Below are 26,894 nucleotides of genomic sequence, written 5' to 3'. Positions count from 1 at the left end.
TAAATGGCATGTCAAAGGTCAGCTGAGAGCGGTCATCCAACATGGCTTCTCAGACGATGAGCAAGGCCTACCGGGTCTATCATAAATTAGACACACCGTATAGTGTATTACTAGAAACAGAAATATCGACGACACCTTAATGTTCGAATCAAATGCTGTGGCTGTGCTGTGTAAGATTCTTGACTTTTTAATGTTAACGCCGTAAATCCACTCTATGGTTTCGATTAATGGTCGCTGTTGTTGTTTCCGCTGCTGTCAAGTCACTGTCGGTGCTCTCAGTGAAAACAAGCATTTATTTCGCGTTGTTTTTAAATTTACTATAATTCGTGGCTCACTGAGACCTGGAATTGTACTTTGTAGAAATTGACTTGAATGCACATTATGGGGTAAACCTTTTTGTAGTTATTTCGCGATATCTAGGCCTGCTATGCATATATCTGTAGGCCTATGTATATAACATTTGAATGTATGTACATGTATATATAGTTATTTGATTGCATGACAATTGACATCATTTAATTGGCTCCACGAAATAAACTTGCACAAAAGCTGGTCAGCTTCAATGTATTTCTGGTATCATTCAGCATGAACTCACAGTTACACCCAATTTGCTATCACATTAGCAAGTCCTAATTATTGCCATCAACTGGTTGATTTTAGTCCGAATTTTCTGACTACAACTTGCAGCAGATACTGTGATAAACCTGGTGGCATGCTGCAGTTTTACTTAGAAGTGTCTCCATTTAAAGGAATTAAGAGTTTCGGTGTGTGTGAACATTGGTGAATGGAGAATAGGTGTCAAAGACTTTGTTCATCAAAATATTGTTCAGAATGAACTTACCAGGCAGAAAACAAGGAGAGAATGACAAAAAGGGTAATTTAACGTCACCAACGGTGTTTGGAAACTCCAGATTTTTTTTTAAATGGAGCGACTTCTGACTAGAACTGTGGCATGCCATCAGGCTTATTACAATATCTGCTGCAAGTTCTAGTCAGAAAATTCAGTTTATGTAGATTCATGCATCTATGAGCGGTCTGCAGGCAGCTGTGCGGCAGTTCAAACAGGTGGATTTGAACCTGTGACCTCATAGTGTATGATAATAGCATGTATGTTACAAATTAATTGTGCATGTACATGTGTCATTAATAATTTCCCATTTCTACATTTATTATTTTCAGCTGCTGCAGAAACTGACACTATTAGAAGACAGTATGGGAAAGTTGTAGATGCCTATGGATGTTTAGGAGTAATGAGCCTTGCAGCAGGTAAAATATTAGGTTTTGAGTAGTTTTTATCAGGTGTTTTACAAAAATTAGTAAATTCATCTTCATACTTTCTGTTGGGGATTTCCTCTCTACAGAGAAGCAAATAATTGATTTATTCACAATTGTTTCCCCCAAGTCTTACTCTAAAGTGTGTTTTAAGGATCACGTCATTGGTGCAGCTTTGTTATCTCTGGCTCTCATCTAAGGTTTGTCATACATGTTTCCACAGGTGATGAGATGATCCAGTACCTGGTCGTTGTCACTGGCTGTTTGTCTGTGGGTAGGATAGGAGAGTCAGAAGTGTTCCGTATCATGACCACACAGTTTATATCCCTGAGAAATCACCCCAGTGATGATGATAAAATTGTGGAGGTCAGAAAACTGCTGAACTCGGGAACATTTTACTTCTCCTGGTCACCTACATCCGTCTCTTGGGATTTGAGTCTGTGCGCACAGAGAGCTCTCCAAGATCATGACACTGACAACAGATTCTTTTGGTAACTAGAAAGGCTTCCTTTGAACACGTCCTTTTTACACATGGTCATGTGACATCTGCTGTTCTATGTTTTAGCTGTTTGTTCATGTATATCTTAGAATGCATCCCTCATGAGTGACACTAAAAATTTGAATAGATAGTATTGTTACGTGCAGACCATACATGTACAGTATTACAAAGGCTTTTTCATATATGTAGCTTTATCTGTAAATCATTTAGTCTGTCAGTCAGTTTGGGTTTAACAAGGGCCATTCATTTAATAATTAACCTGAGTGCAAGAATTCAACATTGCACTGCATGCCATGCCTATTTTTATTTGTTTAAAAGCACAATTCATCGTGACGGTAACTGGCAAAATATGTAAAGATTTACCCTCACATCACGTATACGGGTACAGCTGAATGATAATAACATTTGTTTTGTTTCAGGAATCGAATGTTACATGTCCATCTACAAAGGTTTGGTGTGGATTGTTCTACCTGGTTACTGAAGGTAATGTGTGGAGGGATAGAGATCAGAACAATATATGCTGCGCACAGACAAGCCAAGGCCTGCCTCATTTCCAGGCTCAGTTGTGAGAGGGCTGGTACCAGGTTTAATGTTAGAGGAACCAATGATGATGGCCATGTAGCTAACTTTGTAGAAACAGAACAAGTGAGTAGGATAGTAGGATGTGAACAGAACATTAGAGTATGTTAACATAACAGGTACATATGATATACAGATAATTATCTGATATTGAATACACATGTAATAGTCATTTAGAAAATAAATTTGTTCAAACATTGACCTAACTTCATGAAGCTGATGATTAATTAATGAAGCTGACACTAAATTTAATTTTAACAACCATTTTTGAAACAGAGTGGATGCAGTTTTGAGGAATTTTGCTTTAACAGAGATCCTTTTGCAAATGATGTGGTGGAAAAAGTACTCCAGTTTGGTATACTGATATTTATCCCATGGTGAAAAGAAGACTTAGCTAGATCCATGCTACATTTTTTTATATAAATATAAATCATATAAGTATATATAAATATTTGCCCTATTTGTAGGTACTTTTCCTGGATGACCAGATCTCTTCCTTTATCCAAACCAGGGGTTCTGTGCCATTGTTTTGGGAGCAGCCAGGAATACAAGTCAGTTAATATTTGCATTATATTTTAATTGAAGAGGAAATACCATGTGTCAAAAGTTTCAAAGATACAAAGTCCTATTGCAAACTTTGTTTGTATATTTAATATATAAAATTTGTCATGCTGAATTACCATGCTGATAGGGAAGTAACTTCCATGTTTTAATTCTTGATAATGGAATCCATGAAGCAATACATGTGCCCTGATGGTTGAAAGTTGTTAACTTTACCGCAGGTGGGGTCACACAAGGTGAAAATGTCACGAGGGTACGAGGCCTCAGCCCCAGCCTATGACCGTCACCTGAACATGGTGAAGCAGCAGTATGGGGAGCAGGTGTTGGTCAACCTGCTGGGCTGTAAGGAGGGAGAACACATGCTCAGCATGGCATTCCAGGTAATCCTACCAACACACTGATGTCTTGTTCCATTGGGTTAAAAGTAAAGAAGTAAAGTTTTTTGGGAACTTCCACAGTGTATTTCATTCTAGTTAAATTTCCACCAGTGTGTGTAGGCTTAACATGATGTGTTTTCAAATGTTTTGACCTAGTGTCTTGTGTGTTTTTTCTCTGTTACAGAATCATCACAAGGCCTCAGCACACAGTCTCACTGTTCCCAATATGGTGTTTGATTATCACACGGAATGTCGTGGTGGCAATCAGAAAAATTTACTTAAACTTAAACAAAAGTTGATGAAATATATTGATAGCTTTGGCTTTTTCTCCTGTACTGGATCAAACATACAGAAGTAAGTATTTTATAGTAGTGTTCATACAGCTTTCTCTATCATTATAGGACAATTATATCCAGAAAAGGGTGGACTATAACCAGCATTGCATACAATTACACTTAAAGGCATTTTATTTCTGTACAGCTGAAGTTCTTTATTATTTTATTAAGAATGTTTTCATTTCATTTTCATTTTACAACAAGAAGTTTAATGTACAAAAGTTAAAGTGAGACTTACTGGACATATGTTTGTGTTTGCAGCAACCAAACTGGCACAATTAGGACGAATTGTCTGGATTGCTTGGACAGAACCAATGCTGTCCAGTCTCTGATAGGCTTAGAGGTGATCTCTACTAGTTGTTTATATCCATAGTTTACTTTACATAAAGAAATAAGTTAGTAATACTAAAATATATTTGAAAAAAATATTTGCGTCCAATGTGATAAATCTTGATGTCCGCTAATTAATTTTTTTAAATGTTTGTTTATATATCACCTGTGTTATGCAGTCAAAGATGTACATTCTTGTTTGATATGTTCCAGATCTTAGGTCGTCAGCTGGAAAGCTTGGGCCTCGCCAGCAAACCTCAGATGATCTCCCGTTTCCAGGAAGTCTACAAACAGATCTGGTCCCTGAATGGAGATCATGTCAGCCGTATTTACGCTGGTACAGGTGCACTGGGAGGTGGAAGGTCAAAGGTGAGGTTTATGTAAGGATTCCTTTAAAGACCATGAAAGCTTTATGAAGACACATTGCGTGAGACAGTGTTAGTATCTCTCTTTGAAACTAGAGGGTATTGCTAATATCATGATTAAGATCATAACCTGGCTTGGTTATTATCTCTGAGTTTGATTGCTAAAAGACATATCTTACTCAGTGTTAACATAGCAGAAATACAAAACTTTCTACCTTCATCCAACTTTGGCCAAAACATTATTATCATGCTCAAAACTCATGTTCGTTATCAGAAAATCTCAATACCTCAATGAAACTTTGTAAATTTGTTTTCATTTGTTCATTGTCTCTTGAGTAGGAAGCATATCAAAGATGCATGTTGTCTTACAATATTTTATTGACCGTGTACATAATTTCTCAGGTCAGAATGCATGATTGGGCCACTGTAAACATCATGTATCCAAAACTACTTAGCCAAATTCAAGGAAACCAGCAAACATTGACTTCATTTGATGCCTTATTTCTGAAAATATACTTTATTTGTTTTGGCATCGAGTCCATGGGTGAATTTTGTTTTAGTACTCTGATGCCACTCGCTCTGCTACAAGAACAATTCAGAACAATTTCCTGGATGGCAGTAAGCAGGAGGCCATTGACATGTTACTGGCCGGCAGCACACTGAGAGGGGAATTAGCTGACAAGGCACGAGCTCTGCTAACCACACGTAGTCTACATGGTAAGCACTCACAGGCTTTGGTCTTATTTTCATGAGTGACGTAAATTTAGATCTCATTTCATGTATTTTTTCATAGTCACCACTATGTTAAAATATAAAAATGTCATTTTCTGTATATGGACTTTTCACCGTCATTAAATCTTTAACACAATACATTCGTATTGATATCATGAGCAGAATATTTGATACAATGTCTTAACACAAAATATTGAAAATACTTGTAACAACAAGAGTAAAACAAGAAGGACATTATGGTAAACATTGTGAAATCTACAGATAGATAATGATTTAAGTTTCTTTGTTATGATTCTGTTTTGTCACCAGCTCCTGCCAGTATCCTGTGGAGGATGATAGAGCGGCACAAGGAGTACACCAGACCTGAGGCAGTGAGGATCTGCGTGGGCACCTGGAATGTGAACGGAGGCAAACACTTCCGTAGCATTGCCTACAAGCACCAGTCCATGTCTGACTGGCTTTTAGATGCTGGCAAGATAAGCTTTGAGAGCAAAACAGGTATGACCTGGAACAGTTCTTATGAGATGGTGTCTAGTCCAGATTTGCAAATTCACAAATCTTCCCTGTAAATGTATTATAATGGTTGAATACTTGTAGAAAACAAAATGTCTGAAAGTCTGTTGTGTGATATGTATCAACGTTCTTAATGAGGAACTCCTACAACTCTTTCCTGTCTGTATCAAGACAGTCCAAAATCTCATTTGTTCATTCTTTTATTACGTCACAATTTTCTGTGTATGTGTGCTCATAAAACATATATGAAATACACACGCACGACATCTTCACAGAAGAAAATGATGCGTTCTGCTGTAATTTGGTCTGTTCAGTGTAGTTTGTTTTTGTCTCCCATTGAAATCTTCTATTAGACCTAGTGGGCCAGATTTGTTATAAAACGCCAGATGGATAAGATCATCCATATTGGTAAAGATGTATGCGTTGTTGTTTTTGTGTGTGTTTGGTATTTGGCATCAGTTGTAACCTTTCTCTGGTGATGGGTTTGATTGTGACAAGGCAAATATATTTAATATAGTGTTGCTTTCCTCAAATACGGAGCTGAAGATACCATACATGATGCCCTAGCTAGCGGCAGTGTACCAGGCAACCAATGTTCGGTTAATCCTCCTTTGGTTAGGTACCAATATATACGATCGTAAGTATGTTATGATGCGGAATTGAACCTGAATCTCCGGCTTATAGGTTCCTCTTAACTAGTTAAACTAATCAACTGATTCTGGTTGATGTTCATTTTACAAGGTTTTGTGGCAGAAGGGGCTGATTTTGACAAACCAGTGGACATATTTGCTGTGGGGTTTGAGGAAATTGTTGATCTCAATGCCAGCAATATAGTCAGTGCAAGGTAAGTGATACAAAGTGATACAAAGCAATACCACAGCCGGATCCCAGCTGAATATCCTGCAGCCATCATGGCTGCACGGTCCATGTATGATGGTCCCACCATGGGCGGATGATGGTCCCACCATGGGCGGATGATGGTTCCACCATGGGCGAATGATGGTTCCACCATGGGCGGATGATGGTTCCACCATGGGCGGATGATGGTCCCACCATGGGCAGATGATGGTCCCACTATGGGCGGATGATGGTCCCACCATGGGCGGATGATGGTCCCACCATGGGCGGATGATGGTTCCACCATGGGCGAATGATGGTTCCACCATGGGCGGATGATGGTCCCACCATGGGCGAATGATGGTCCCACCATGGGCAGATGATGGTCCCACCATGGGCGAATGATGGTCCCACCATGGGCAGATGATCGTGTCAGGATAACAGTATGGTGTGGATCAGGGCCAGCATTTGATATCCGGGCCATCTGCATGATGTCCAGCCACCATAGGTGTAGGATATACGATAGGATCCGGTGGTACTGTGCATTGCCTGTCATAAAGGAGATAGGTAGAGCACCAAATCAACCTCTGACAACCTCTGGACTTGCCTGAAGGCCATGTAAATTTAACCAATTTGTACTACTTCTATGTACATCGGTAAATTGAAAGGGAAGCAATGAATCTTGGCAGTAAATTTAAAATTAGTCTAGTATACAGTATATTTTGTTATAAAGATGTAACTATTATTAATGTCTTTTTTGTGTTTATTCCTAATTTCCTGTGATTGATCAACTCTCCGAAACATCTGTATTCGTGCTTGTATACAGACCAGTGATGTCTGTTTTGAAGCTCTCTGTGTGTGTGTGTCTTTGTAGTACGACCAATGCACGGGAATGGCAGAAAGAGGTACAGAAGACTATATCACGTGACCACAAATATGTGATATTGACCTCAGCTCAACTGGTGGGGGTGTTTCTCTGTGTGTTCATCAGGCCACACCTGGCCCCCTTCATCAGGTGAGTAGAATATTGAGACTCACCAATACTGACCTCAGCTGAGCTGTTGGGGTGTTCCTATCTGTGCTCATCAGACCACACCTGGCCCCCTTCATCAGGTGAGTGGAGAACTGAGGCTCACCAATACTGCCCTCAGCTGAGCTGGAGGGAGGGCTGTTCCTCTGTGTTCATCAGACCACACCTGGCCCTCTTCATCAGGTGAGTGGGTGGTTATTAAGACTCACAAATACGGGCCTCAGCTGAGCTGGTGGAGGTGTTCCTATCTGTGCTCATCAGACCACACCTGGCCCCCTTCATCAGGTGAGTGGCGAACTGAGGCTCATCAATACTGGTCTCAGCTGAGCTGGTGGGGGTGTTCCTCTGTGTGTTCAGACCACACCTGGCCCCCTTCATCAGGTGAGTGGAGAACTGAGGCTCACCAATACTGACCTCAGCTGAGCTGGACGGAGGGCTGTTCCTCTGTGTTCATCAGACCACACCTGGCCCTCTTCATCAGGTGAGTGGGTGGTTATTAAGGCTCACAAATACGGGCCTCGGCTGAGCTGGTGGAGGTGTTCCTCTCTGTGTTCATCAGACTGCACCTTGTCCTCTTCATCAGGCGAGTGGGTGGTTATTAAGGCTCACCAATACTGCCCTCAGCTGGGCTGATGGGAGTGTTTGTCTGTGTTTTCATCAGACCACACCTGAGTGGGGGATTGAGGCTCACCAATACTGACCTCAGCTGAGCTGGACGGAGGGCTGTTCCTCTGTGTTCATCAGACCACACCTCGCCCTCTTCATCAGGTGAGTGGGTGGCTATTAAGGCTCACAAATAGGGGCCTCAGCTGAGCTGGTGGAGGTGTTCCTCTCTGTGTTCATCAGACTGCACCTGGCCCTCTTCATCAGGTGAGTGGCGAACTGAGGCTCACCAATACTGGCCTCAGCTGAGCTGGTGGGGGTGTTCCTCTGCGTGTTCAGACCACACCTCGCCCCCTTCATCAGGTGAGTGGAGAACTGAGGCTCACCAATACTGCCCTCAGCTGAGCTGGTGGAGGTGTTCCTCTCTGTGTTCATCAGACCACACCTTGCCCTCTTCATCAGGCGAGTGGGTGGTTATTAAGGCTCACCAATACTGACCTCAGCTAAGCTGATGGGAGTGTTTCTCTGTGTGTTCAGACCACACCTGTCCCCCTTCATCAGGTTAATGGGTGGGAGTGTTCGTCTGTGTTTTCATCAGATCACACCTGAGTGGGGGATTGAGGCTCACCAATACTGACCTCAGCTGAGCTGGTGGGAGTGTTCCTCTGTGCGTTCAGACCACACCTCGCCCCCTTTATCAGGTGAGTGGAGGATTGAGGCTCACCAATACTGACCTCAGCTGAGCTGATGGGAATGTTCCTCTGTGTGCTCAGACCACACCGGGCCCCCTTCATCAGGTTAATGGGTGGTTATTAAGGCTCACCAATACTGACCTCAGCTAAGCTGATGGGAGTGTTTCTCTGTGTGTTCAGACCACACCTGTGCCCCTTCATCAGGTTAATGGGTGGTTATTAAGGCTCACTAATACTGACCTCAGCTGAGCTGATAGGAGTGTTTCTCTGTGTGTTCAGACCACACCTGTGCCCCTTCATCAGGTTAATGGGTGGTTATTAAGGCTCACCAATACTGACCTCAGCTGAGCTGATGGGAGTGTTTCTCTGTGTGTTCAGACCACACCTGTGCCCCTTCATCAGGTTAATGGGTGGTTATTAAGGCTCACCAATACTGACCTCAGCTGAGGTGATGGGAGTGTTTCCCTGTGTGTTCAGACCACACCTGTCCCTCTTCATCAGGTGAGTGGGTGGTTATTAAGGCTCACCAATACTGACCTCAGCTGAGCTGATGGGAGTGTTTCTCTGTGTGTTGAGACCATACCTTTCCCCCTTCATCAGGTGAGTGGGTGGTTATTAGGAGGTTGAGACCAGAGACTAGTAGGAATTGATTGAAAATTTGTGTCATTATAGGTAAAAATGAAATCTGCATTTAAACATTTGAAGATTTGTTATATGTAAGTGCTTTGTACTTCTTCTTACATATTCTATTTCTGTTTTCAGAGATGTTGCTGTGGATATTGTGAAGACTGGATTAGGCGGGGCTATGGGTAATAAAGGGGGCGTGGCAATAAGGTTCCTGATCCATAGCACATCGGTTGTCTTTGTCTGTGCTCACCTGGCCGCTGGACAGTCAGGTGTTAACGATCGGAACAGTAACTACTCCGAGATCACCCGGAGGGTCACCTTCCCAAATGTAAGTTTGACTTCTAGAATTTGTTCTTGCCGTGCCTAACAAAACATTTAAATGTGAACAAAGTTTGTTATGTAGATTCCTAACATGATGAAACAATACAGATTCAGATATCTAAGAAACACTAACCATTATTATAGCTATAGCTATTATGTGAGCTTTTTCATGCAGAACCTTATCCAGATGCAGGCTACCACTGCCTCTTGGAACCTGTTATTGAGACGTGATATTTTCTGCTTGTGGTTTGTACCGAGTGTATACAGTCCGGCAAGGTCAATAGTTCATATGGTGCCCCCCTTGCTCCATTTGCTATTGATAAAGCGGGATAACATTTTGTGAAGTCATGTGCCGTCAGATGAATGAACCACACAGGATTTTTTTTAATAAAAACATACATGAAATATGATATAATTAAAAGGTACAACATTCCACTGGCTGCTCTCTGGCTGCGCAGTCCAATTTTAAAGATAAACACTATATTGACAATGTTATTACACTGCTCTCTCGAGCAAAAGAAAGAAAAAAAATGGTGGAAACCAAACGATTGCATTAATTCTGATTTCGCAGTAAATCAATCCGCATAAATGCGAGGGAACAGTGTAAATTCTGATATCATTTACCTCCCCTTAACACAGTGTCTTTCCGGAATGTATTTTTTAAAGCTCCTCTCATTTGAGACCATATATGCAGACAAGATAATATTCCTGTACAACTGTATGTCATAAGGCTTTGCCCACCCTTTGGTAGTTATCTGACCGAATTAGATGTACATGTTTTTTCATCGGCCTCACCTCACCATTTTATCCCCAAATGTTTCATTCTTCTTTTGCCCAACAGGAGGTGTGCATGGTATGTACCATCTCTGTCACATGACTGCTGCCAGCCGACAGGCTGCTGTTTTGTTAGCTGATATTATAGCATGGTGACTTGTGTGTTGTGATTGCAATACAATAGGAAGAATTTATTGTTTCTGTGTTTTTGTTTTGTAAACATTTCTAATTTTCAGCAACAGATCTGTTTAGCTTATATTGCATGTTTATAGTTCAGAGACCAAAATAATAAATAAATAAATAAAACAGTTGAAATTGAAATTTATTTCCAGATATTCAGTAATTATCTATTGTTGCCTTTAATGAAAGGTGAGAATATCACCTGTGCTTTGTCAGTGGACATAAGCAATGACAAGAATTGCTATTATTAAAATCCACAGTGTAAACATCCACTGAACATGTGCATGAACATCACTACGTTTAAAACTTGCCAGTTAAGTTTGAACGGTACCTCATTGTTCAACGGTCACAACTGAATAGAAATAATCTGTGTTGAGTCAGATTATACAGACAACACAAAAGATTGTGACACAATAAAATGGAACGCCAATGTCATTTTTCATGTATCTGGGAATGTCCTGGGAGTCCAGCTATCTCTGCGACCCAACTTCCCTCCCATGATGATATGTCCAGCCCCATTAACAAACTGCCATACCCAGTGACTAACAGTGTTGTACTATGTAACCTGCTGTAACATTCTATGTGGGTAGCCTGGCTGAGTGACTGCCTATGGTGTTTGTACATTACAGCATGAAGATGTCAGCATCTCAAGCATGTTCTATTCATCAAGTTTTAACCCTTGTTATTTGGACATAGAGGGAATGTTATGCATCCATGTATATTGTAAACTGTAAGGAGTAGAGATTCAGTCAGGTTAATAGGCAAGTGGCATGTGTGTACTCTACAAGTGTTAATAGAAACCCAGAAGCCTGAACTCAGCATGAAATTATCTCACTATACATGATCATCCCTTAGCATAGTGCAAAAGCATAGATACTCCAAAAAACATGTCTCTGAAAGTCGCATATTAGACATTTCAATATTTCAGTAAAAAAAATTTTTGTCATCTTCATGATATTCATGTACATCCCTTACATGTACATGTATATCCTGGACAGGCAATTGATGCCGTTATACACCATGAAGCACAAGCACTTGATGACGTTATACACCATGAAGCACAAGCACTTGATGAGGTTATACACCATGAAGCACAAGCACTTGATGACGTTATACACCATGAAGCACAAGCACTTGATGAGGTTATACACCATGAAGCACAAGCACTTGATGACGTTATACACCATGAAGCACAAGCACTTGATGACGTTATACACCATGAAGCACAAGCACTTGATGAGGTTATACACCATGAAGCACAAGCACTTGATGACGTTATACACCATGAAGCACAAGCACTTGATGAGGTTATACACCATGAAGCACAAGCACTTGATGACGTTATACACCATGAAGCACAAGCACTTGATGACGTTATACACCATGAAGCACAAGCACTTGATGAGGTTATACACCATGAAGCACAAGCACTTGATGACGTTATACACCATGAAGCACAAGCACTTGATGAGGTTATACACCATGAAGCACAAGCACTAACAAGGGCATCAGCATCACCCTACATGTAACATGAACATTTTGGGTCTTGAGGGAGATCAATTAGAAGATAATCCCACCCTCTCAGAAATCCTCACACATTCTGGTTTATTGCTACTTAAGTATGCATTTTTGTATTCAAGGTGGGAATGGAATGAAGTTTGTATTTTTCTGCATGGACTGAAAGCCTGGCTTGATTAAATGTAACTTACACCTAGCTTTGTGATTAGAGGCAGACTCTGTCATGTTTGGCTCACAGACTGATTTAGCTGTGAAATTAAACTTTGTTAATGGAAATCTAAATACATGTATTTAGCAAATGTCATATTTTATTTCCATGCAGATGCAAAAGTGAACTTGAGTTCTAGCTGTGACAGCCTTATTCGGCTTGTGTACATTGAAACAAACCTGAGAAGCTAGGATCATTTTAACCTTGGGAAACAAATGCCATATTACTGGTATTCATGTAGGAATAATTTTAATATTAGTATACACAATATTTCGTGAATCAACTGTTGTCAACCATAGGTTGTATCAGAAAGTTAGTCTAGAAAATTCCAAACCTGTATTTTGGTAAGCCAACATCCATTTGTCAGAATATATGTCTCTGATGGTAAAGAATGTTTGGATTTTTGTGTACATGTACTGGTGTCTTGCTCTGAGAGAGATTCTTCTTTGCCAATGTTCACAGGGTCGTAATTTACATTCCCATGACTATGTGTTCTGGACGGGGGACTTCAACTACAGGATAGACCTGAGTAATGAGGAAGTGAAGTCCCTGATAGACAGTGAGAACTGGTCTGCCCTCCAAGCCTGTGACCAGCTAAACGTCCAGAGGCACTTGGGCAATGTAAGTTTGCTTGTGTGTATGTATCAGCTTCAAGGTTTATATATGTAGTAATCAGATGGGCAGGATAATACTGGTGTAAATGATTCATGTTTTCTGAACTATATGTACACACGTCTGAAATGATAAAACTTCAGATGACAAACATTGTCCTTTTTTGCTTTTAGAACATTGAGTGATTTCTCATCACCATGTACATCATAAGATGGCTACAAATATATAGGAGCTCACTCCGTAGAGGAATAATGCTTGTATTTTAGTCCCCCAAAAAAAGTTTGGATTGGAAAATATAATATTACACACCAGTTGATGGATTAACAAAATTTGGAATTACCTAAGGAGAACACCAGTTCACGAAGTAGCTGACTTTGTGGTGATCAGTTGTTGATCAAGAATTGTGTTTCATTGTTAAATGATGCTCCTGCTTACTTGTAGGTGTTCCAAGGATTCAATGAGGGGAAGACAAATTTTGCACCCACCTACAAGTATGATCAGTTTTGTGATGACTATGATACCAGTGAAAAGTGCCGTGTGCCTGCGTGGACTGATAGGGTGCTTTGGAGGAGGCGGCCATTGATACGGAAACAAGGTATCTTGAAATAGACTCTGATATTACTTGTCATGATGAAGGTAATCATGTTTTGGAAGCTGTCAGATCTGGTTAGTTTTAGTTTGTCAGTTGAATTGAGCTGTCTGAATGGCATACCCAACACAAACTTGCTGCAGACAGGGTGTATAGCTGTGTTTACACGGTTATATGTATCATATCATCTCATTGCCATTCTGTTGAAATTAGGACAAATGCTGCTTCATGGGATTTATAGCATTCACTCAATACAAGTAGACTTGTCCTATCATCATTCAACTGGTTAAATATGATGACAAGATTTTTGTTGTCATTGTACTGTTAAACAGATGCAGAAGAGGACCCTTCCTGGAATCAGGGAAGACTTCTTTTGTACAACCGATCTGAACTCAAGACTTCAGATCACAGGTAAGCCAGTAATTAATTGTGTTTTCAATTGTGACCAGTTAATCTCACATGGAGATTGCGATGTAGAAATTCAGCGATCCTTTACAACATGACTTTAAGCATACAGTGATCTGAAGGTGTAAATTCTTAACCATTAAATATATTAAACAAACCAAGTTAAAGGTGTACAAAACTGTACCCTAGTAAAATTAGTTGTCTACATACACTGCAGTTATATCCTTCGTGTTCTTTGTGGTGTCTTCTGCCGGTGGAATGCCCACTTAAAAGTTGCAAAAATATAATGCTTGTAGTTTGAAGTGGTGCTGCAGGTGTTCTATATTTTCAGTTTGTACTAGTATGTTATATATAGGTGTTACAGCAGTTGGATCTCTGTACTTAAGAACATTCTGTACGTGCCCAGGTAATATATGCTGAAATGATCCACAGCAAATAGCCAATGACACGGTCACAACAAAACTATGTCTACCCATGATTTCAGCGAATTGCCACAATCTTTTGCAGTCACCAAAAATCAAAGATTTATGCATAGTACCTGCAGTTTTCTAGTCACAGCTTGTGTTTTCTAGGTGTAAGTGTAGTTGTTACTGAGTCATGACAAGTACATGTACAGAATTTCTTCTGTCCCTTTGCCTTTCAGACCTGTTGTGGCACTCTTTGATGTGGATGCCTTAGTGGTAGAAGATGACAAAAAAGACGAGGTATATCAGCAAGTGATAGGAGACCATGGTCCCCTGGATGGCACAGTTGTGGTCTCGGCAGAAAACCTGGAGGATTTTGATGATGATCTGGTGGATGAGGTTGTGTCCACATTTGGAGAAATAGGGGAGATAACTCTTGTCAGGTAGGCATTGATCCAACAGAAAGTTCACCTTGTATGCACCTGGCTAAGTGGGCATGATTGCTCCTCTTAAGACTTTTCTTCATGCATCTATTGGCTTCTGAGACATGTTAGGCGGAAGTATTCCTATGTATCAGTCTTTGTTTGTCAATAATTACTGATATAAAACTGCAAGCCGATAAATAAACAAAACCATTTCTGGGAAGAGTAACACTGGTTTATATCAATGTGTTCTTGTTGACAGGTTTGTGGGCACTGACATGTGGCTTACCTTCAGATCTGGCAAGGCTGCTCTACAAGCTGTCAAACAAAATCGACTTGAGGTTTGTTTCTGAATCATTGTCCACATGTACAGCTGACAGTTCAAGTGAAATTCAAAATATCATCATAATATATAGAAGTATGTTGCCATGGAGTTATTTTCTCGACGCATTACATATTTCCTATATAAGGACACACATGTAACGCTATATGATCTTCACTAAGCTGTCAGTATCTATGTGATGGCAGTATACATTGTACTCAGGAATACATCACCTACTCACAGGCACTGGAATCCAGTTAGGCTTTCCCATGTCACAAAGACTTCTACCTATGAGGATATCTATCAGGACTTCATGAAGTCATTGAAATTCAGAAAATACGGCCTCTTTCTGGAGCATGTTAGCCAGAATGAGGATAACATGTTATTTCCTGTTTAATTTGTATTAACAAGTGTATCCAAAAAAACAAAACAACCAAATAAATAACAAAGGTGTGCTGTTCTGTATGTCACAGATTAATAGTAAATCAGTACAGGTGAGGCTGAAGACCCCAGACTGGAAAAGTGAGATAGAGAAGGAGATGAAGCTCTGTGCCCTGAACACTGGCAAGCTGTATAATGATGTGACCAACAGTCTCCTGGGTGATGACTTCAGTGTGCCATCCATGGAGTATGACCTTGGACAAGGTAGGCTGTAGTGCTTGTTGTGTGCCGTTCATGGAGTATGACCTTGGACAAGGCAGGCTGTAGTGCTTGTTGTGTGCCGTCCATGGAGTATGACCTTGGACAAGGTAGGGTGTAGTGCTTGTTGTGTGCCGTTCATGGAGTATGACCTTGGACAAGGCAGACTGTAGTGCTTGTTGTGTGCCGTCCATGGAGTATGACCTTGGACAAGGTAGGCTGTAGTGCCAGGAAATGTATAAAACTTAGTGCTAAGTTACACAATATATTAAAATTTTCCAATTTTCCCTCTGTATGCAACAAAGAGTAGGACTTTTGCTTTTTCACTCTGTAAAATGCCCACCTGACATCATATAGACAGTTGTAACTTGTAAACTCTGAAGTGCATAAATTTTTGCTCGGACAATAAACATCTTTGACCATAACTGTGTTTCTGTTTTTGAGGAAACATGACTTTTGATACCAGAGTTACTCTTGTTTTGCTTAATTGTAGCAGGTGATGATGATGAAGAAGTGGAGAGAACAGCTGCTGATCTCATCATGTCAGGTGTAAAGACATTCCCTGGTTCAGACTCACCCAGCTCCTCAGGTAATAGTCTACTTCTCTCTACAACAGTGGCAAATATTGGCTGTACATACACTAAGAAATGCTGTGCTACATTTAGTATTTAGGAACATTTGTGGGCCGAGGTGTGATATATAAAAAACAAACATTAATATTAGGCTAGTAATTATTTGCACTGTTTTCTTAGAAAGTATGTTTTTACACATTTATGTAAAACAAGTGTATAAAATATAAAATGTGTTTGTAATGATTTGTGTCGACATGTGTAGGTTTTACTGTCTAATTTATCAATCGGGAAATTAAATGTATTGCATGTCTGTTAGTAGATTTAATGTTGGAACTACATTAATCCGGGGTTTGTGCGCATACAAATGCACGCAGTATTTTATATCTCCTGACACCACAATGTTGGTGTATATGTTTCATTTAAGTATGTAAAAAATGGTAAAAGAACTATAGTTAACCAAGCTATGATTACTCAATCTTATTGAGTAACTTTAGGAGTGTATACCTTTAACAGTGGTACTCAAATGTTAGGCATTTGAAGTGTGCCTTAGCAATCTTAACAAATAATGTTAAGTGTGAGCTGGCACTGTATTGTGAGTGATTTGAAGATGGTGATGAATGTATTGATGGATTTAATTTTCAGGTCGTAACACACCTGTCATTTTGGATGACTTGACCAACCCTGTGGGGGACGTCCCACCGCTGCGTCCTGGTAAACCCCCACCCCCAAGGCCAGCAGCATCACCCAGCTTGAGGAGGAAAACTGACACCCCACAGGGGCTAACGCCTATTGTGCCAAGCATAGAGCCCAGGTTGAGAAGTTCTCCTTCACCAGAGGTAAAGTAGTCTGTATGTGACATCCATTTCAGGCTCCCTTGTCAAAATGATAACTTAATCAGATGTTCCTGGAACCTTTCTCGTTCTTCAAACATCACTCTTGCCACAGCCATTAGGTACTTTACTAATGAGTTTGGCAGGGCTGTTAAGGGAATTTGTAGGAAGCCTTGTGAAGGGCAGTAATTTTTTTTGTTTGTTTCAGTTTTATCGGTTTTCTTTAAAAATATACCTGACTGCCATTGTATCAGTGAAATACATCTGTATTCTTTTTCATGTGATCAAGTGAATAAATAAATCAGAAATTTATTGTGAATAGAAATGATTAGAAATGTCATTGTGAAGTACAAATATATGTAGCTCTACACTTACATCAGATCACGTTCCTGGATGCTTTTATAAGAACGTGTTTTGTGTAGGCATAGAATATTGATTAGACTGAAGCTCAGAGGTTTAATGATACATTTGGTAAAATGACATATGCACTGAAGTTAATATGTGTGTTGTTGTAGAGTATTGATTAGACTGAAGCTCAGAGGTTTAATGATAAATTTGGTAAAATGACATATGCACTGAAGTTAATATGTGTGTTGTTGTAGAATATTGATTAGACTGAAGCTCAGAGGTTTAATGATAAATTTGGTACAATGACATATGCACTGAAGTTAATATGTGTGTTGTTGTAGAATATTGATTAGACTGAAGCTCAGAGGTTTAATGATAAATTTGGTAAAATGACATATGCACTGAAGTTAATATGTGTGTTGTTGTAGAATATTGATTAGACTGAAGCTCAGAGGTTTAATGATAAATTTGGTAAAATGACATATGCACTGAAGTTAATATGTGTGTTGTTGTAGAATATTGATTAGACTGAAGCTCAGAGGTTTAATGATAAATTTGGTAAAATGACATATGCACTGAAGTTAATATGTGTGTTGTTGTAGAATATTGATTAGACTGAAGCTCAGAGGTTTAATGATAAATTTGGTACAATGACATATGCACTGAAGTTAATATGTGTGTTGTTGTAGAATATTGATTAGACTGAAGCTCAGAGGTTTAATGATAAATTTGGTAAAATGACATATGCACTGAAGTTAATATGTGTGTTGTTGTAGAATATTGATTAGACTGAAGCTCAGAGGTTTAATGATACATTTGGTACAATGACATATGCACTGAAGTTAATATGTGTGTTGTTGTAGAGTATTGATTAGACTGAAGCTCAGAGGTTTAATGATAAATTTGGTACAATGACATGCACTGAAGTTAATATGTGTGTTGTTGTAGAATATTGATTAGACTGAAGCTCAGAGGTTTAATGATAAATTTGGTAAAATGACATATGCACTGAAGTTAATATGTGTGTTGTTGTAGAATATTGATTAGACTGAAGCTCAGAGGTTTAATGATAAATTTGGTAAAATGACATATGCACTGAAGTTAATATGTGTGTTGTTGTAGAATATTGATTAGACTGAAGCTCAGAGGTTTAATGATAAATTTGGTACAATGACATATGCACTGAAGTTAATATGTGTGTTGTTGATGATGTTGATACTGGTCTCAAATTCAGCGCCCACGCAACCCCCCACAGAGGCCTTCGGCTCCCCCTGCCAAACCGCCGCCCCCTCAGCGCCCCCCAGGTGGGCCCCCCCGACCTGCAACAGGTGAGGCTTTAAGGGGTACTAAGACACTATGTTGTGATCCAGTCTTTGCATGTACATAATTTCTCAATTTGCATACATAACACCATCTACTTTATGGGTAAATTTTGTTTTTGTCTAAAAATCTGCCCGTTGCTCACAAAATGTGCTCATCAGTACATTGTAAAGCACATTTCTATTTAGATTTCTGAATAGGGACTTTCTTGTAATGAATATGCAACAATGTGTAGTTTCTCGTAGTATTTAGAATGGATACCAAAAAATGAGACAAATTAAATTTGCTGTGTTAAAGTTTTATGGACAGAAGATTAAGGGTATTCATGCGTTAAAGTAAACCATAACCAATTTTTCTTGGATTTACTATTCATTGAAGCCTAGTATTAACATTTGTTGTTGTATGTACAGGTAAAGCTGCCCCAGCTAAGCCTGGCCCCCCAATGAGGCCCCCAATGAGGCCGCAGAATATGCCAAAGAAGGCTGGCACTAGCCCACAGAAAAAGGTAGGAAGATAACTTTAGCGAATATGTGTGCTGTTTTTTATCCCCAGAGCTTACAATTCACATCTTGCAATGAATTTAAATATGCAACCATTTCTCTAGGAGATTAATTTATCTGTAGACTTAATGGGATCTTATGTCTTGCTTGTCAGACAGTATTTTTTTAATATCTGAATTTCTTTGTGGAATGGAATTTTCAGCTGTTTAGGGGAAAAAATAGTTGATGTGAACTTAGCATTATATATTTTGTGTTTTAGATTCTGTCTATAGGACTTCCCACAAATGTGACTCACCAGGGGCATGCAGGGAATATATGTGAGGCTCAGAAGTTGATTGAGCAGTTGATGGGACAGGCAAGCGATGACAGCCTCCCACAGCCTTTACAGCCTGGCCCACTCACAGGTACATTATCTACATTCTCCTGGTAGCTGCTGATGTATATTGCCTGTATTTTACAGGATGCATTAGAGTGTGTAACACTTCAGACTAATGCCAACATTCCCTAGGTCAAGATTCTTACAGAGTAGTGATTAACTGTTTAACCTTCCCTGGGGAGTCTTTGACTATGGTAAAGATAAAGGGTATTCTAGTAGTCATGAACTTAATGACGAACTTCTCTCTTAAACTATTTCATATTTGTTCTTCAAATTTGGTATACTTGTTCTGTCTGCTGTTGGGTAGGAAGCCTATCAAAAATATGTATGATTGTAAGGAATAATAATGTATTCAGGTATTTTAAGATTGTTTACTTAAAATGCTCCTTTCCAAATATACTCAGACAATTTCAATACAGCTCACTGCCAACCAGATTAAATTTGAATCCACACTACTGACCTTTGACCTACTCTCTAAATTGAAATGTGCACAAGGCACTGTGAGTACTGTATTTTACCTCCATGAAATGAATGATTATACCTGTGTGAAACACTTTGCACTTGTCAACTGGTCATCTCCAAAAGCTCTGAGCCAAAGCCAGTACATGAACAGACTGGGGAGTGTCACCAATATTATGGTAGGTAGACCTCTGATGAGACAGAATATTTCACTCATCAGCTCTAGTTACCAGTAACACAATTCCAAGTGGATAATAGCTAGACCCATTTCCCAAACAACCTATAGCACCAGTTCCCAAAGGAATATGTAAGAAATAATATATAGAAAGAAGAAGTCGTTAGTTTTCAGTAATGCAGGGAATTTTCTCAAGGCCCGTTTACAGTAACTTCCAGGGTGGATGAGTGTTGATGAGCAAAGCTTCGTATTGTTCACACTTTTCTGTGTGTTGATTTTGGCAGGTGTGCCCACCTTTGGTCCTAAGCCTCTCCCCAGAAGCAAGACAAGTACAGATGTGGCAGGTGAGGGAGTTGCTCCAGATTCCTTGGAGGCTCCCAAAGCAGTTCCCAGATTTAACAGTGTTCAGAACCTGTCGTCCACAGCCGAGAACGGTGTCGATCAGTCCACAGATGTGGCAAGACCTGTACCCACACCACGTAGGAACATAGTCAGCACCATAGAACCTGTGTGCAGCAGGCAGGTACCCCAGCCAGCAAGCCGACCTCAGAGCGTGTTTGTCAGAGGCACCCCGCCTCCTGTGCCAAGTGTGCCTCCTGTCTCAGGTCCTGCATTTGGAAACAATGTGCCTGTGTCGCGAGGACCACCACCCCCAGTTCCTGGTCACCCCCCATCAAAGCCCCCCAACACCAGTGCCTCAGATGCAGTGGTAACGGTAACTAATGGCAGTGATATTGGATCTCCTGGTTCTACCCCACCTCCCACGCCTCCATCGGACATGGCAAGCCCCATGAGCCCATCGCCTCCCACCCCTCCAGATGACATGGCATGTCCCACCAGACAACCACCTCCCACCCCTCCAGAAGACATAACCTGTCCCACCAGCCCCCCACCTCCTCCCCCTGATGGCGATGTTGATAACTTTACCAAGAATGATGATTTTCTGTTCTCAAAAGAGGCCAAGTTCAGTGACTGGGCACCACCCCCAGTTCCCACTCGGCCAAACATGAGTGCAGTGGGCACAGACGAGGAACCTCAGAGTGTACCTCCCATCCCCACACGCCGAGGCCCTCCCCCAGTTCCACCCAGGCTGTGTGATAGCTAAAGACTATGCCTCCCATCGTATCACCCAGGCTGTGTGATAGCTAAAGGGTGTACCTCCCATCGTATCACCCAGGCTGTGTGATGGCTAAAGAATGTACCTCTGGGCTTATCACCCAGGCTGTGTGATAGCTAAAGGGTGTACCTCCCATCATATCACCCAGGCTGTGTGATAGCTAAAGGGTGTACCTCCTATCATAGCACCCAGGCTGTGTGATAGCTAAAGGGTGTACCTCCCATCGTATCACCCAGGCTGTGTGATAGCTAAAGAACGTACCTCTGGGCTTATCACCCAGGCTGTGTGATAGCTAAAGGGTGTACCTCCCATCATATTACCCAGGCTGTGTGATAAGTAAAGGGTGTACCTCCCATCATATCACCCAGGCTGTGTGATAGCTAAAGGGTGTACCTCCTATCATATCACCCAGGCTGTGTGGTAGCTAAAGGGTGTACCTCCCATCGTATCACCCAGGCTGTGTGATAGCTAAAGGGTGTACCTCCTATCATATCACCCAGGCTGTGTGATAGCTAAAGGGCGTGCCTCCCATCATATCACCCAGGCTGTGTGATAGCTAAAGGGCGTACCTCTGGGTGTATCGCCCAGGCTGTGTGATAGCTAAAGGGTGTACCTCCCATCATATCACCCAGGCTGTGTGATAGCTAAAGGGCGTACCTCTGGGTGTATCGCCCAGGCTGTGTGATAGCCAAAGGATTGTCTCCTCATTCATTCTTTTTTTTTTTTGTGATATTTATTGTAGTTAGCAATACACAAAGTAAACTAAAGCGGGGCCTCCATGGCTCAGTTGGTTAGCATGCTAGTGCAGCGTAATGACCCAGGATTCTCTCACCAATGCGGTCTCAGTGAGTTCAAGTCCAGCTCATGCCGGCTTCCTCGCCGGCAGTACGTGGGAAGGTTTGTCAGCAACCTGCGGATGGTAGTGGGTTTCCCCCGGGCTCTGCCCCGTTTCCACCCACCATAATGCTGACCGCCGTCATATAAGTGAAATGTTCTTGAGTACGGCATAAAACACCAATCAAATAAATAAAACAAAGTAAACTAAATACTTGGGAAAAGACTGTCTTCATTTAAAACGAGAAAAGTCACTTGTGTAAGTTGAGCATTTTCAGATTCTAGAATTACACTGACGGGTGTGTTATTTCTGCAGTTCATCTACTACACAGTTGTTTGTAATGTCATATATTTAGCTGTCGACTGTTGTCTGTTGTTTTTCTAGTTCATGGATCACTTTTATACAAGACAGTGAATACATTGTGCTGCTGTATCATCCAGTCTGTACATAGGGGGCTGTCATATGGAAATGATCAAACCTGCTTCATTGCTCCATTCACATTTGCGTTGTTATTGGTGTGTATAAGTTATTGAGCACACTGTATATTCAGCCTTGCTGGTTAAGGTTACTGCTCCAGGTTTTCTTCCATACAAGTCTCCATTTATTTCATTTTTATCAGTCTTTTACCTGCCCTCTTTGGTTTATGTCTCTTTCTTACATCTTTCAGAACTAGGGTTAAATATGAATACATGTTTGAACTTTTGTGATATTTATGTTGGTATTTATGGATACTATTGTTAAAGAGAAGATGGAAATTATGTGATATTTGTTGTTGTTTGTTAAATTTTTATCATAATACAGATTATGTGTGACCTGAAGCGGCCAAATCTGATAGTCACTGTTATGTACTTCTGTGACAGTCAATTTATTTCATATTCTGTTTCTTGTTTTAATGTAGACATGCTGTAGAACGGCAGAGATTGATGTTTGTGTAAACGAGTAGAAAACTTTTGTGGTGTGTTCTATAGTGACTGCTCTAGCTCTGTATGCAAAATAAACTAATTTTGTAATGAGGTTTTCAGATTTAGTGAAATATGCCAACAGGCCTTGGTCACACAGTATTAAGATGTTGGTTATATTTCATGGTGATCTTACATGAAGTATGCGGGCTTGCTTGATGTCCATCAATACAGCTTAGCCCCCATCAACACAGCTTAACCCCCATCAATACAGCTTAGCCCCCATCAACACAGCTTAGCCCCCATCAACACAGCTTAACCCCCATCAACACAGCTTAGCCCCCATAAACACAGCTTAACCCCCATCAACACGCTTACACGTTGAACCCAATATGTAGGTGGGGATATGTATGTCACATAAGTCAGATACTTACATCAGTTTCAAAATTGTGCCAAACAAAGGTGTCAAACAGGAATCAAATAATCAGTGAAATTTGTGGTAGTTTACATGAATTCTCTTTTTCTGTTTAATGAGACTTGAGAAAACGTTTTGATTTTTAATATCCGTAAGACTTCTGTAAATGTAAGACCACTGTTATTGTTAACATCAGTAGAATAACTGGTGGTGTACTCATACTTGGTGATTCCTTGTGGCAACCAACTGATAAATATGGACTCGTTCAAAAGGCTCGAGATCGGTGATGATGTACGAGTGGTACAGATTACATGGGCTGACCAGATGTATTGGAGGTATAGATTATATGGGCTGACCAGATGTATTGGAGGTACAGATTATGTGGGCTGACCAGATGTATTGTAGGTACAGATTACATGGGCTGACCAGATGTATTGTAGGTACAGATTATGTGGGCTGACCAGATGTATTGTAGGTACAGATTACATGGGCTGACCAGATGTATTGTAGGTACAGATTATGTGGGCTGACCAGATGTATTGTAGGTACAGATTACATGGGCTGACCAGATGTATTGTAGGTACAGATTATGTGGGCTGACCAGATGTATTGTAGGTACAGATTACATGGGCTGACCAGATGTATTGTAGGTACAGATTACATGGGCTGACCAGATGTATTGTCGGTACAGATTATGTGGGCTGACCAGATGTATTGGAGGTATAGATTACATGGGCTGACCAGATGTATTGGAGGTATAGATTACATGGGCTGACCAGATGTATTGGAGGTACAGATTACATGGGCTGACCAGATGTATTGTAGGTACAGATTACATGGGCTAAACACTGGCTGTAAATACACCTGGGACCGATTCCACAAAGCCAGTTTTGACTTAAATCAAAATTTGAAACGTGATTTTAGAGCTTAGTTTCAAGCCCTGTAAATTAAAATTTTGACTTCATCAGTGGTATCTAAAGAAAAATGTGTGAAAATTTCGGCTTCTAAAACCAAAAACTAAGCTATGTGACAACGTTTTAAATTTTGACTTGAGTCAGAAATGCTTTGTGGAATTGGCTACGGGTCTGGTGAATGTCCTTAACCTGTATATTCACAGTTTCACGTGCCAAGCTTTGTAGACATGTACTAAATCAATAATACTGCTATGTGTGGTGATACATGAATGTAGACGTACAGGAGCATGTAACGGATAGGTATACATACACACACACACAGTGATATATATAACCAGAAATAGGTCTGCACATAAATCTATGTATTTTTGACATAACCCCTCTACATGTAGACTAGACTAGATTAGAAATTACCGGTTGTATTTATTGAAATGGATTGTAAGCTCATTCTTATTGGCCCAGCTTCTGTAGCACACTTCGTAAGATATTCATGGTTGGGTTGTGGGCTGTGGTCCAGAGAAGCTTGCCTTTCACCTTCCTCCTACCTCTTATCCCTGAAGCCTCTCTGGCACAGCCCATAATTCCAAAATACTGTGAGAGAAGTGAATCTCTTTGTCTAGTGTGAAATCAAATAAGATAAAAGTTTTTTATTATTCACTCTTGCATCACTGATGTGCACCTTTTGTGACTTTAACACCAAAACCTTGCTGGTCACCATAAATCAAGCGTCTGAATCTCATTTGACAATCAAACTGTTATAATGGTTATAAAGGCAATAATATCTGGGACCATTCCACCAAGCAAGTTTTCTGACTGGTTAAAGTTTATGATGTTATTTTGTCTTATTGTATTACAGTGTCACAAATTCATATTTATGGATCCAAGATATGCCTTGCTGAAGTTAAAGTAGGTGTGGCGTCAACTCTTAATCCTCCGCCAAGAAGACAAATTACAGCTGTTGTAAACTACAAGTTATTGCTCATGTTAGGGTGCATCTTGATCCAAATATTTACCATTCTATAGGTCTCTCTCTGTCACCAAAACTGATTTAGTTGGAGTAAAAATGTGTATCCCCGTCATCAAATACTAGTGGTGCCCTCTGCTTTCAACAGGTAATAAATATAGGTACTGATTGGAGGGGAGTGTTAATGACTGCCTGTGTCTGATAGTAGAAAGTACCCACAGTTACTAAGAGATCACATGTGCCATGTCCCATCACCGCTTTTGTTGACAATGTTACATCTAATTTCATTTGTTGTGAAAAGCAATCGTGACACAAAAGGATTGAACATGTCATCTATGTGTGGGACATCCAGATAACTCATTTGCAGCAGTATTGGTTACGATTGGTCAAATGGACGGATGTTCTTTAGCGACAGTTCAGAAAGGTCTACCTACGCAGGTGTTGTTTAGGGTAGGCCTACTTCTGTACCTATTGTTTTTGTTCTGCAACCAAGGTCACAAGTTTGTCAGATAACTAGACCTAGAGCTAAGTATTGGTGCATTTAAGTTGAATCACTCTGTTTGACGGGCCACAATTACAATCTGTATGGTTGCATTTGCTGTTTGATAATTCTTGGTTTCAGATGTCATATTTTATAGGACTATGCTGTCACATTTTATCACTGTAGAATGAAAACAGTATATAAAGAGCTGCAAAGATAATGCTCAAACATTGATGGAGTGTTTTACTCTCCAGGAAGAGTTGTACATGTCAAAGGATTCTTAAACTTAACAAGGACATTTATTATACATTCCAAATGTTTGCTCTAGTTTTAACAATAGCACAAGATTTATAGAAAACTGCTTGTAGACAGCTGACTGCATATTTTATACATTACATACTGATAGTATTATACTGGTTATATCAGTACATGTACAAATAAATCAGTGTTAATTATTTAAAGTGCTCCAAGGTCATTGTGAACAAGTGAGTGGTGGAGAGACTGTCTGCATGGTTATTGACTAGATAGTGAACTATTCTATGTTAGAGATGGTTGTTAACTTAATCCATCATTGAACAATAAACCAGGCAAATGACTAGTTTGTCTTAACATGAATTCTGAGTACCTTGTGATCCATACATTTCACTTCTTAATAGTTCTATATACTGTCTGTATTCTAATGCGTTTCACTTCTCAATAGTTCAATGCTCTTATAGAGAACTCAAAAACTTCCCTCATTCTTTATCTTCTGGTTCAGCACATTACTACAGATATGCGTTCACCTTGCCAGATACAAGGCATCAGTAAACAATACAAATCCTTTCACTAGTTTTAAATGGTCCCTGTGATGCATAAGCAATGTTTTATTGTACAGCACGACTACCACACAAATGATCAATGCTGCGTGTTCAAATCCAGTGCTTGCAGTCCCAACATTGGCTTG

At 40.3% G+C, this 26,894-nt stretch overlaps 1 protein-coding gene across 1 annotated transcript; it reads left to right on the top strand.

The window, feature by feature from the left end:
* The first annotated feature begins 41 nt into the window (after window positions 1-41).
* On the top strand, window positions 42-26,566 carry LOC135466647 (synaptojanin-1-like). The gene is made up of 27 exons (XM_064744255.1): window positions 42-170; window positions 1,180-1,266; window positions 1,496-1,763; window positions 2,191-2,416; window positions 2,818-2,901; window positions 3,133-3,291; window positions 3,473-3,642; window positions 3,885-3,966; window positions 4,167-4,322; window positions 4,879-5,035; window positions 5,360-5,548; window positions 6,305-6,407; window positions 7,275-7,415; window positions 9,488-9,680; window positions 12,816-12,974; window positions 13,407-13,560; window positions 13,887-13,965; window positions 14,603-14,806; window positions 15,048-15,126; window positions 15,581-15,752; window positions 16,240-16,335; window positions 16,961-17,154; window positions 18,731-18,824; window positions 19,227-19,321; window positions 19,576-19,720; window positions 20,611-21,041; window positions 25,363-26,566. The coding sequence occupies exons 1-27, from the start codon at window positions 140-142 to the stop codon at window positions 25,414-25,416; spliced, it is 4,002 nt and encodes a 1,333-aa protein (XP_064600325.1). The 5' UTR covers window positions 42-139; the 3' UTR covers window positions 25,417-26,566.
* The last annotated feature ends 328 nt before the right edge of the window (window positions 26,567-26,894 follow it).

This window comes from Liolophura sinensis, chromosome 6, assembly GCF_032854445.1.
Source record: "Liolophura sinensis isolate JHLJ2023 chromosome 6, CUHK_Ljap_v2, whole genome shotgun sequence".
Classification (NCBI taxonomy): Eukaryota; Metazoa; Mollusca; class Polyplacophora; order Chitonida; family Chitonidae; genus Liolophura; species Liolophura sinensis.
This window is presented reverse-complemented; position numbering and strand designations above follow the sequence as displayed.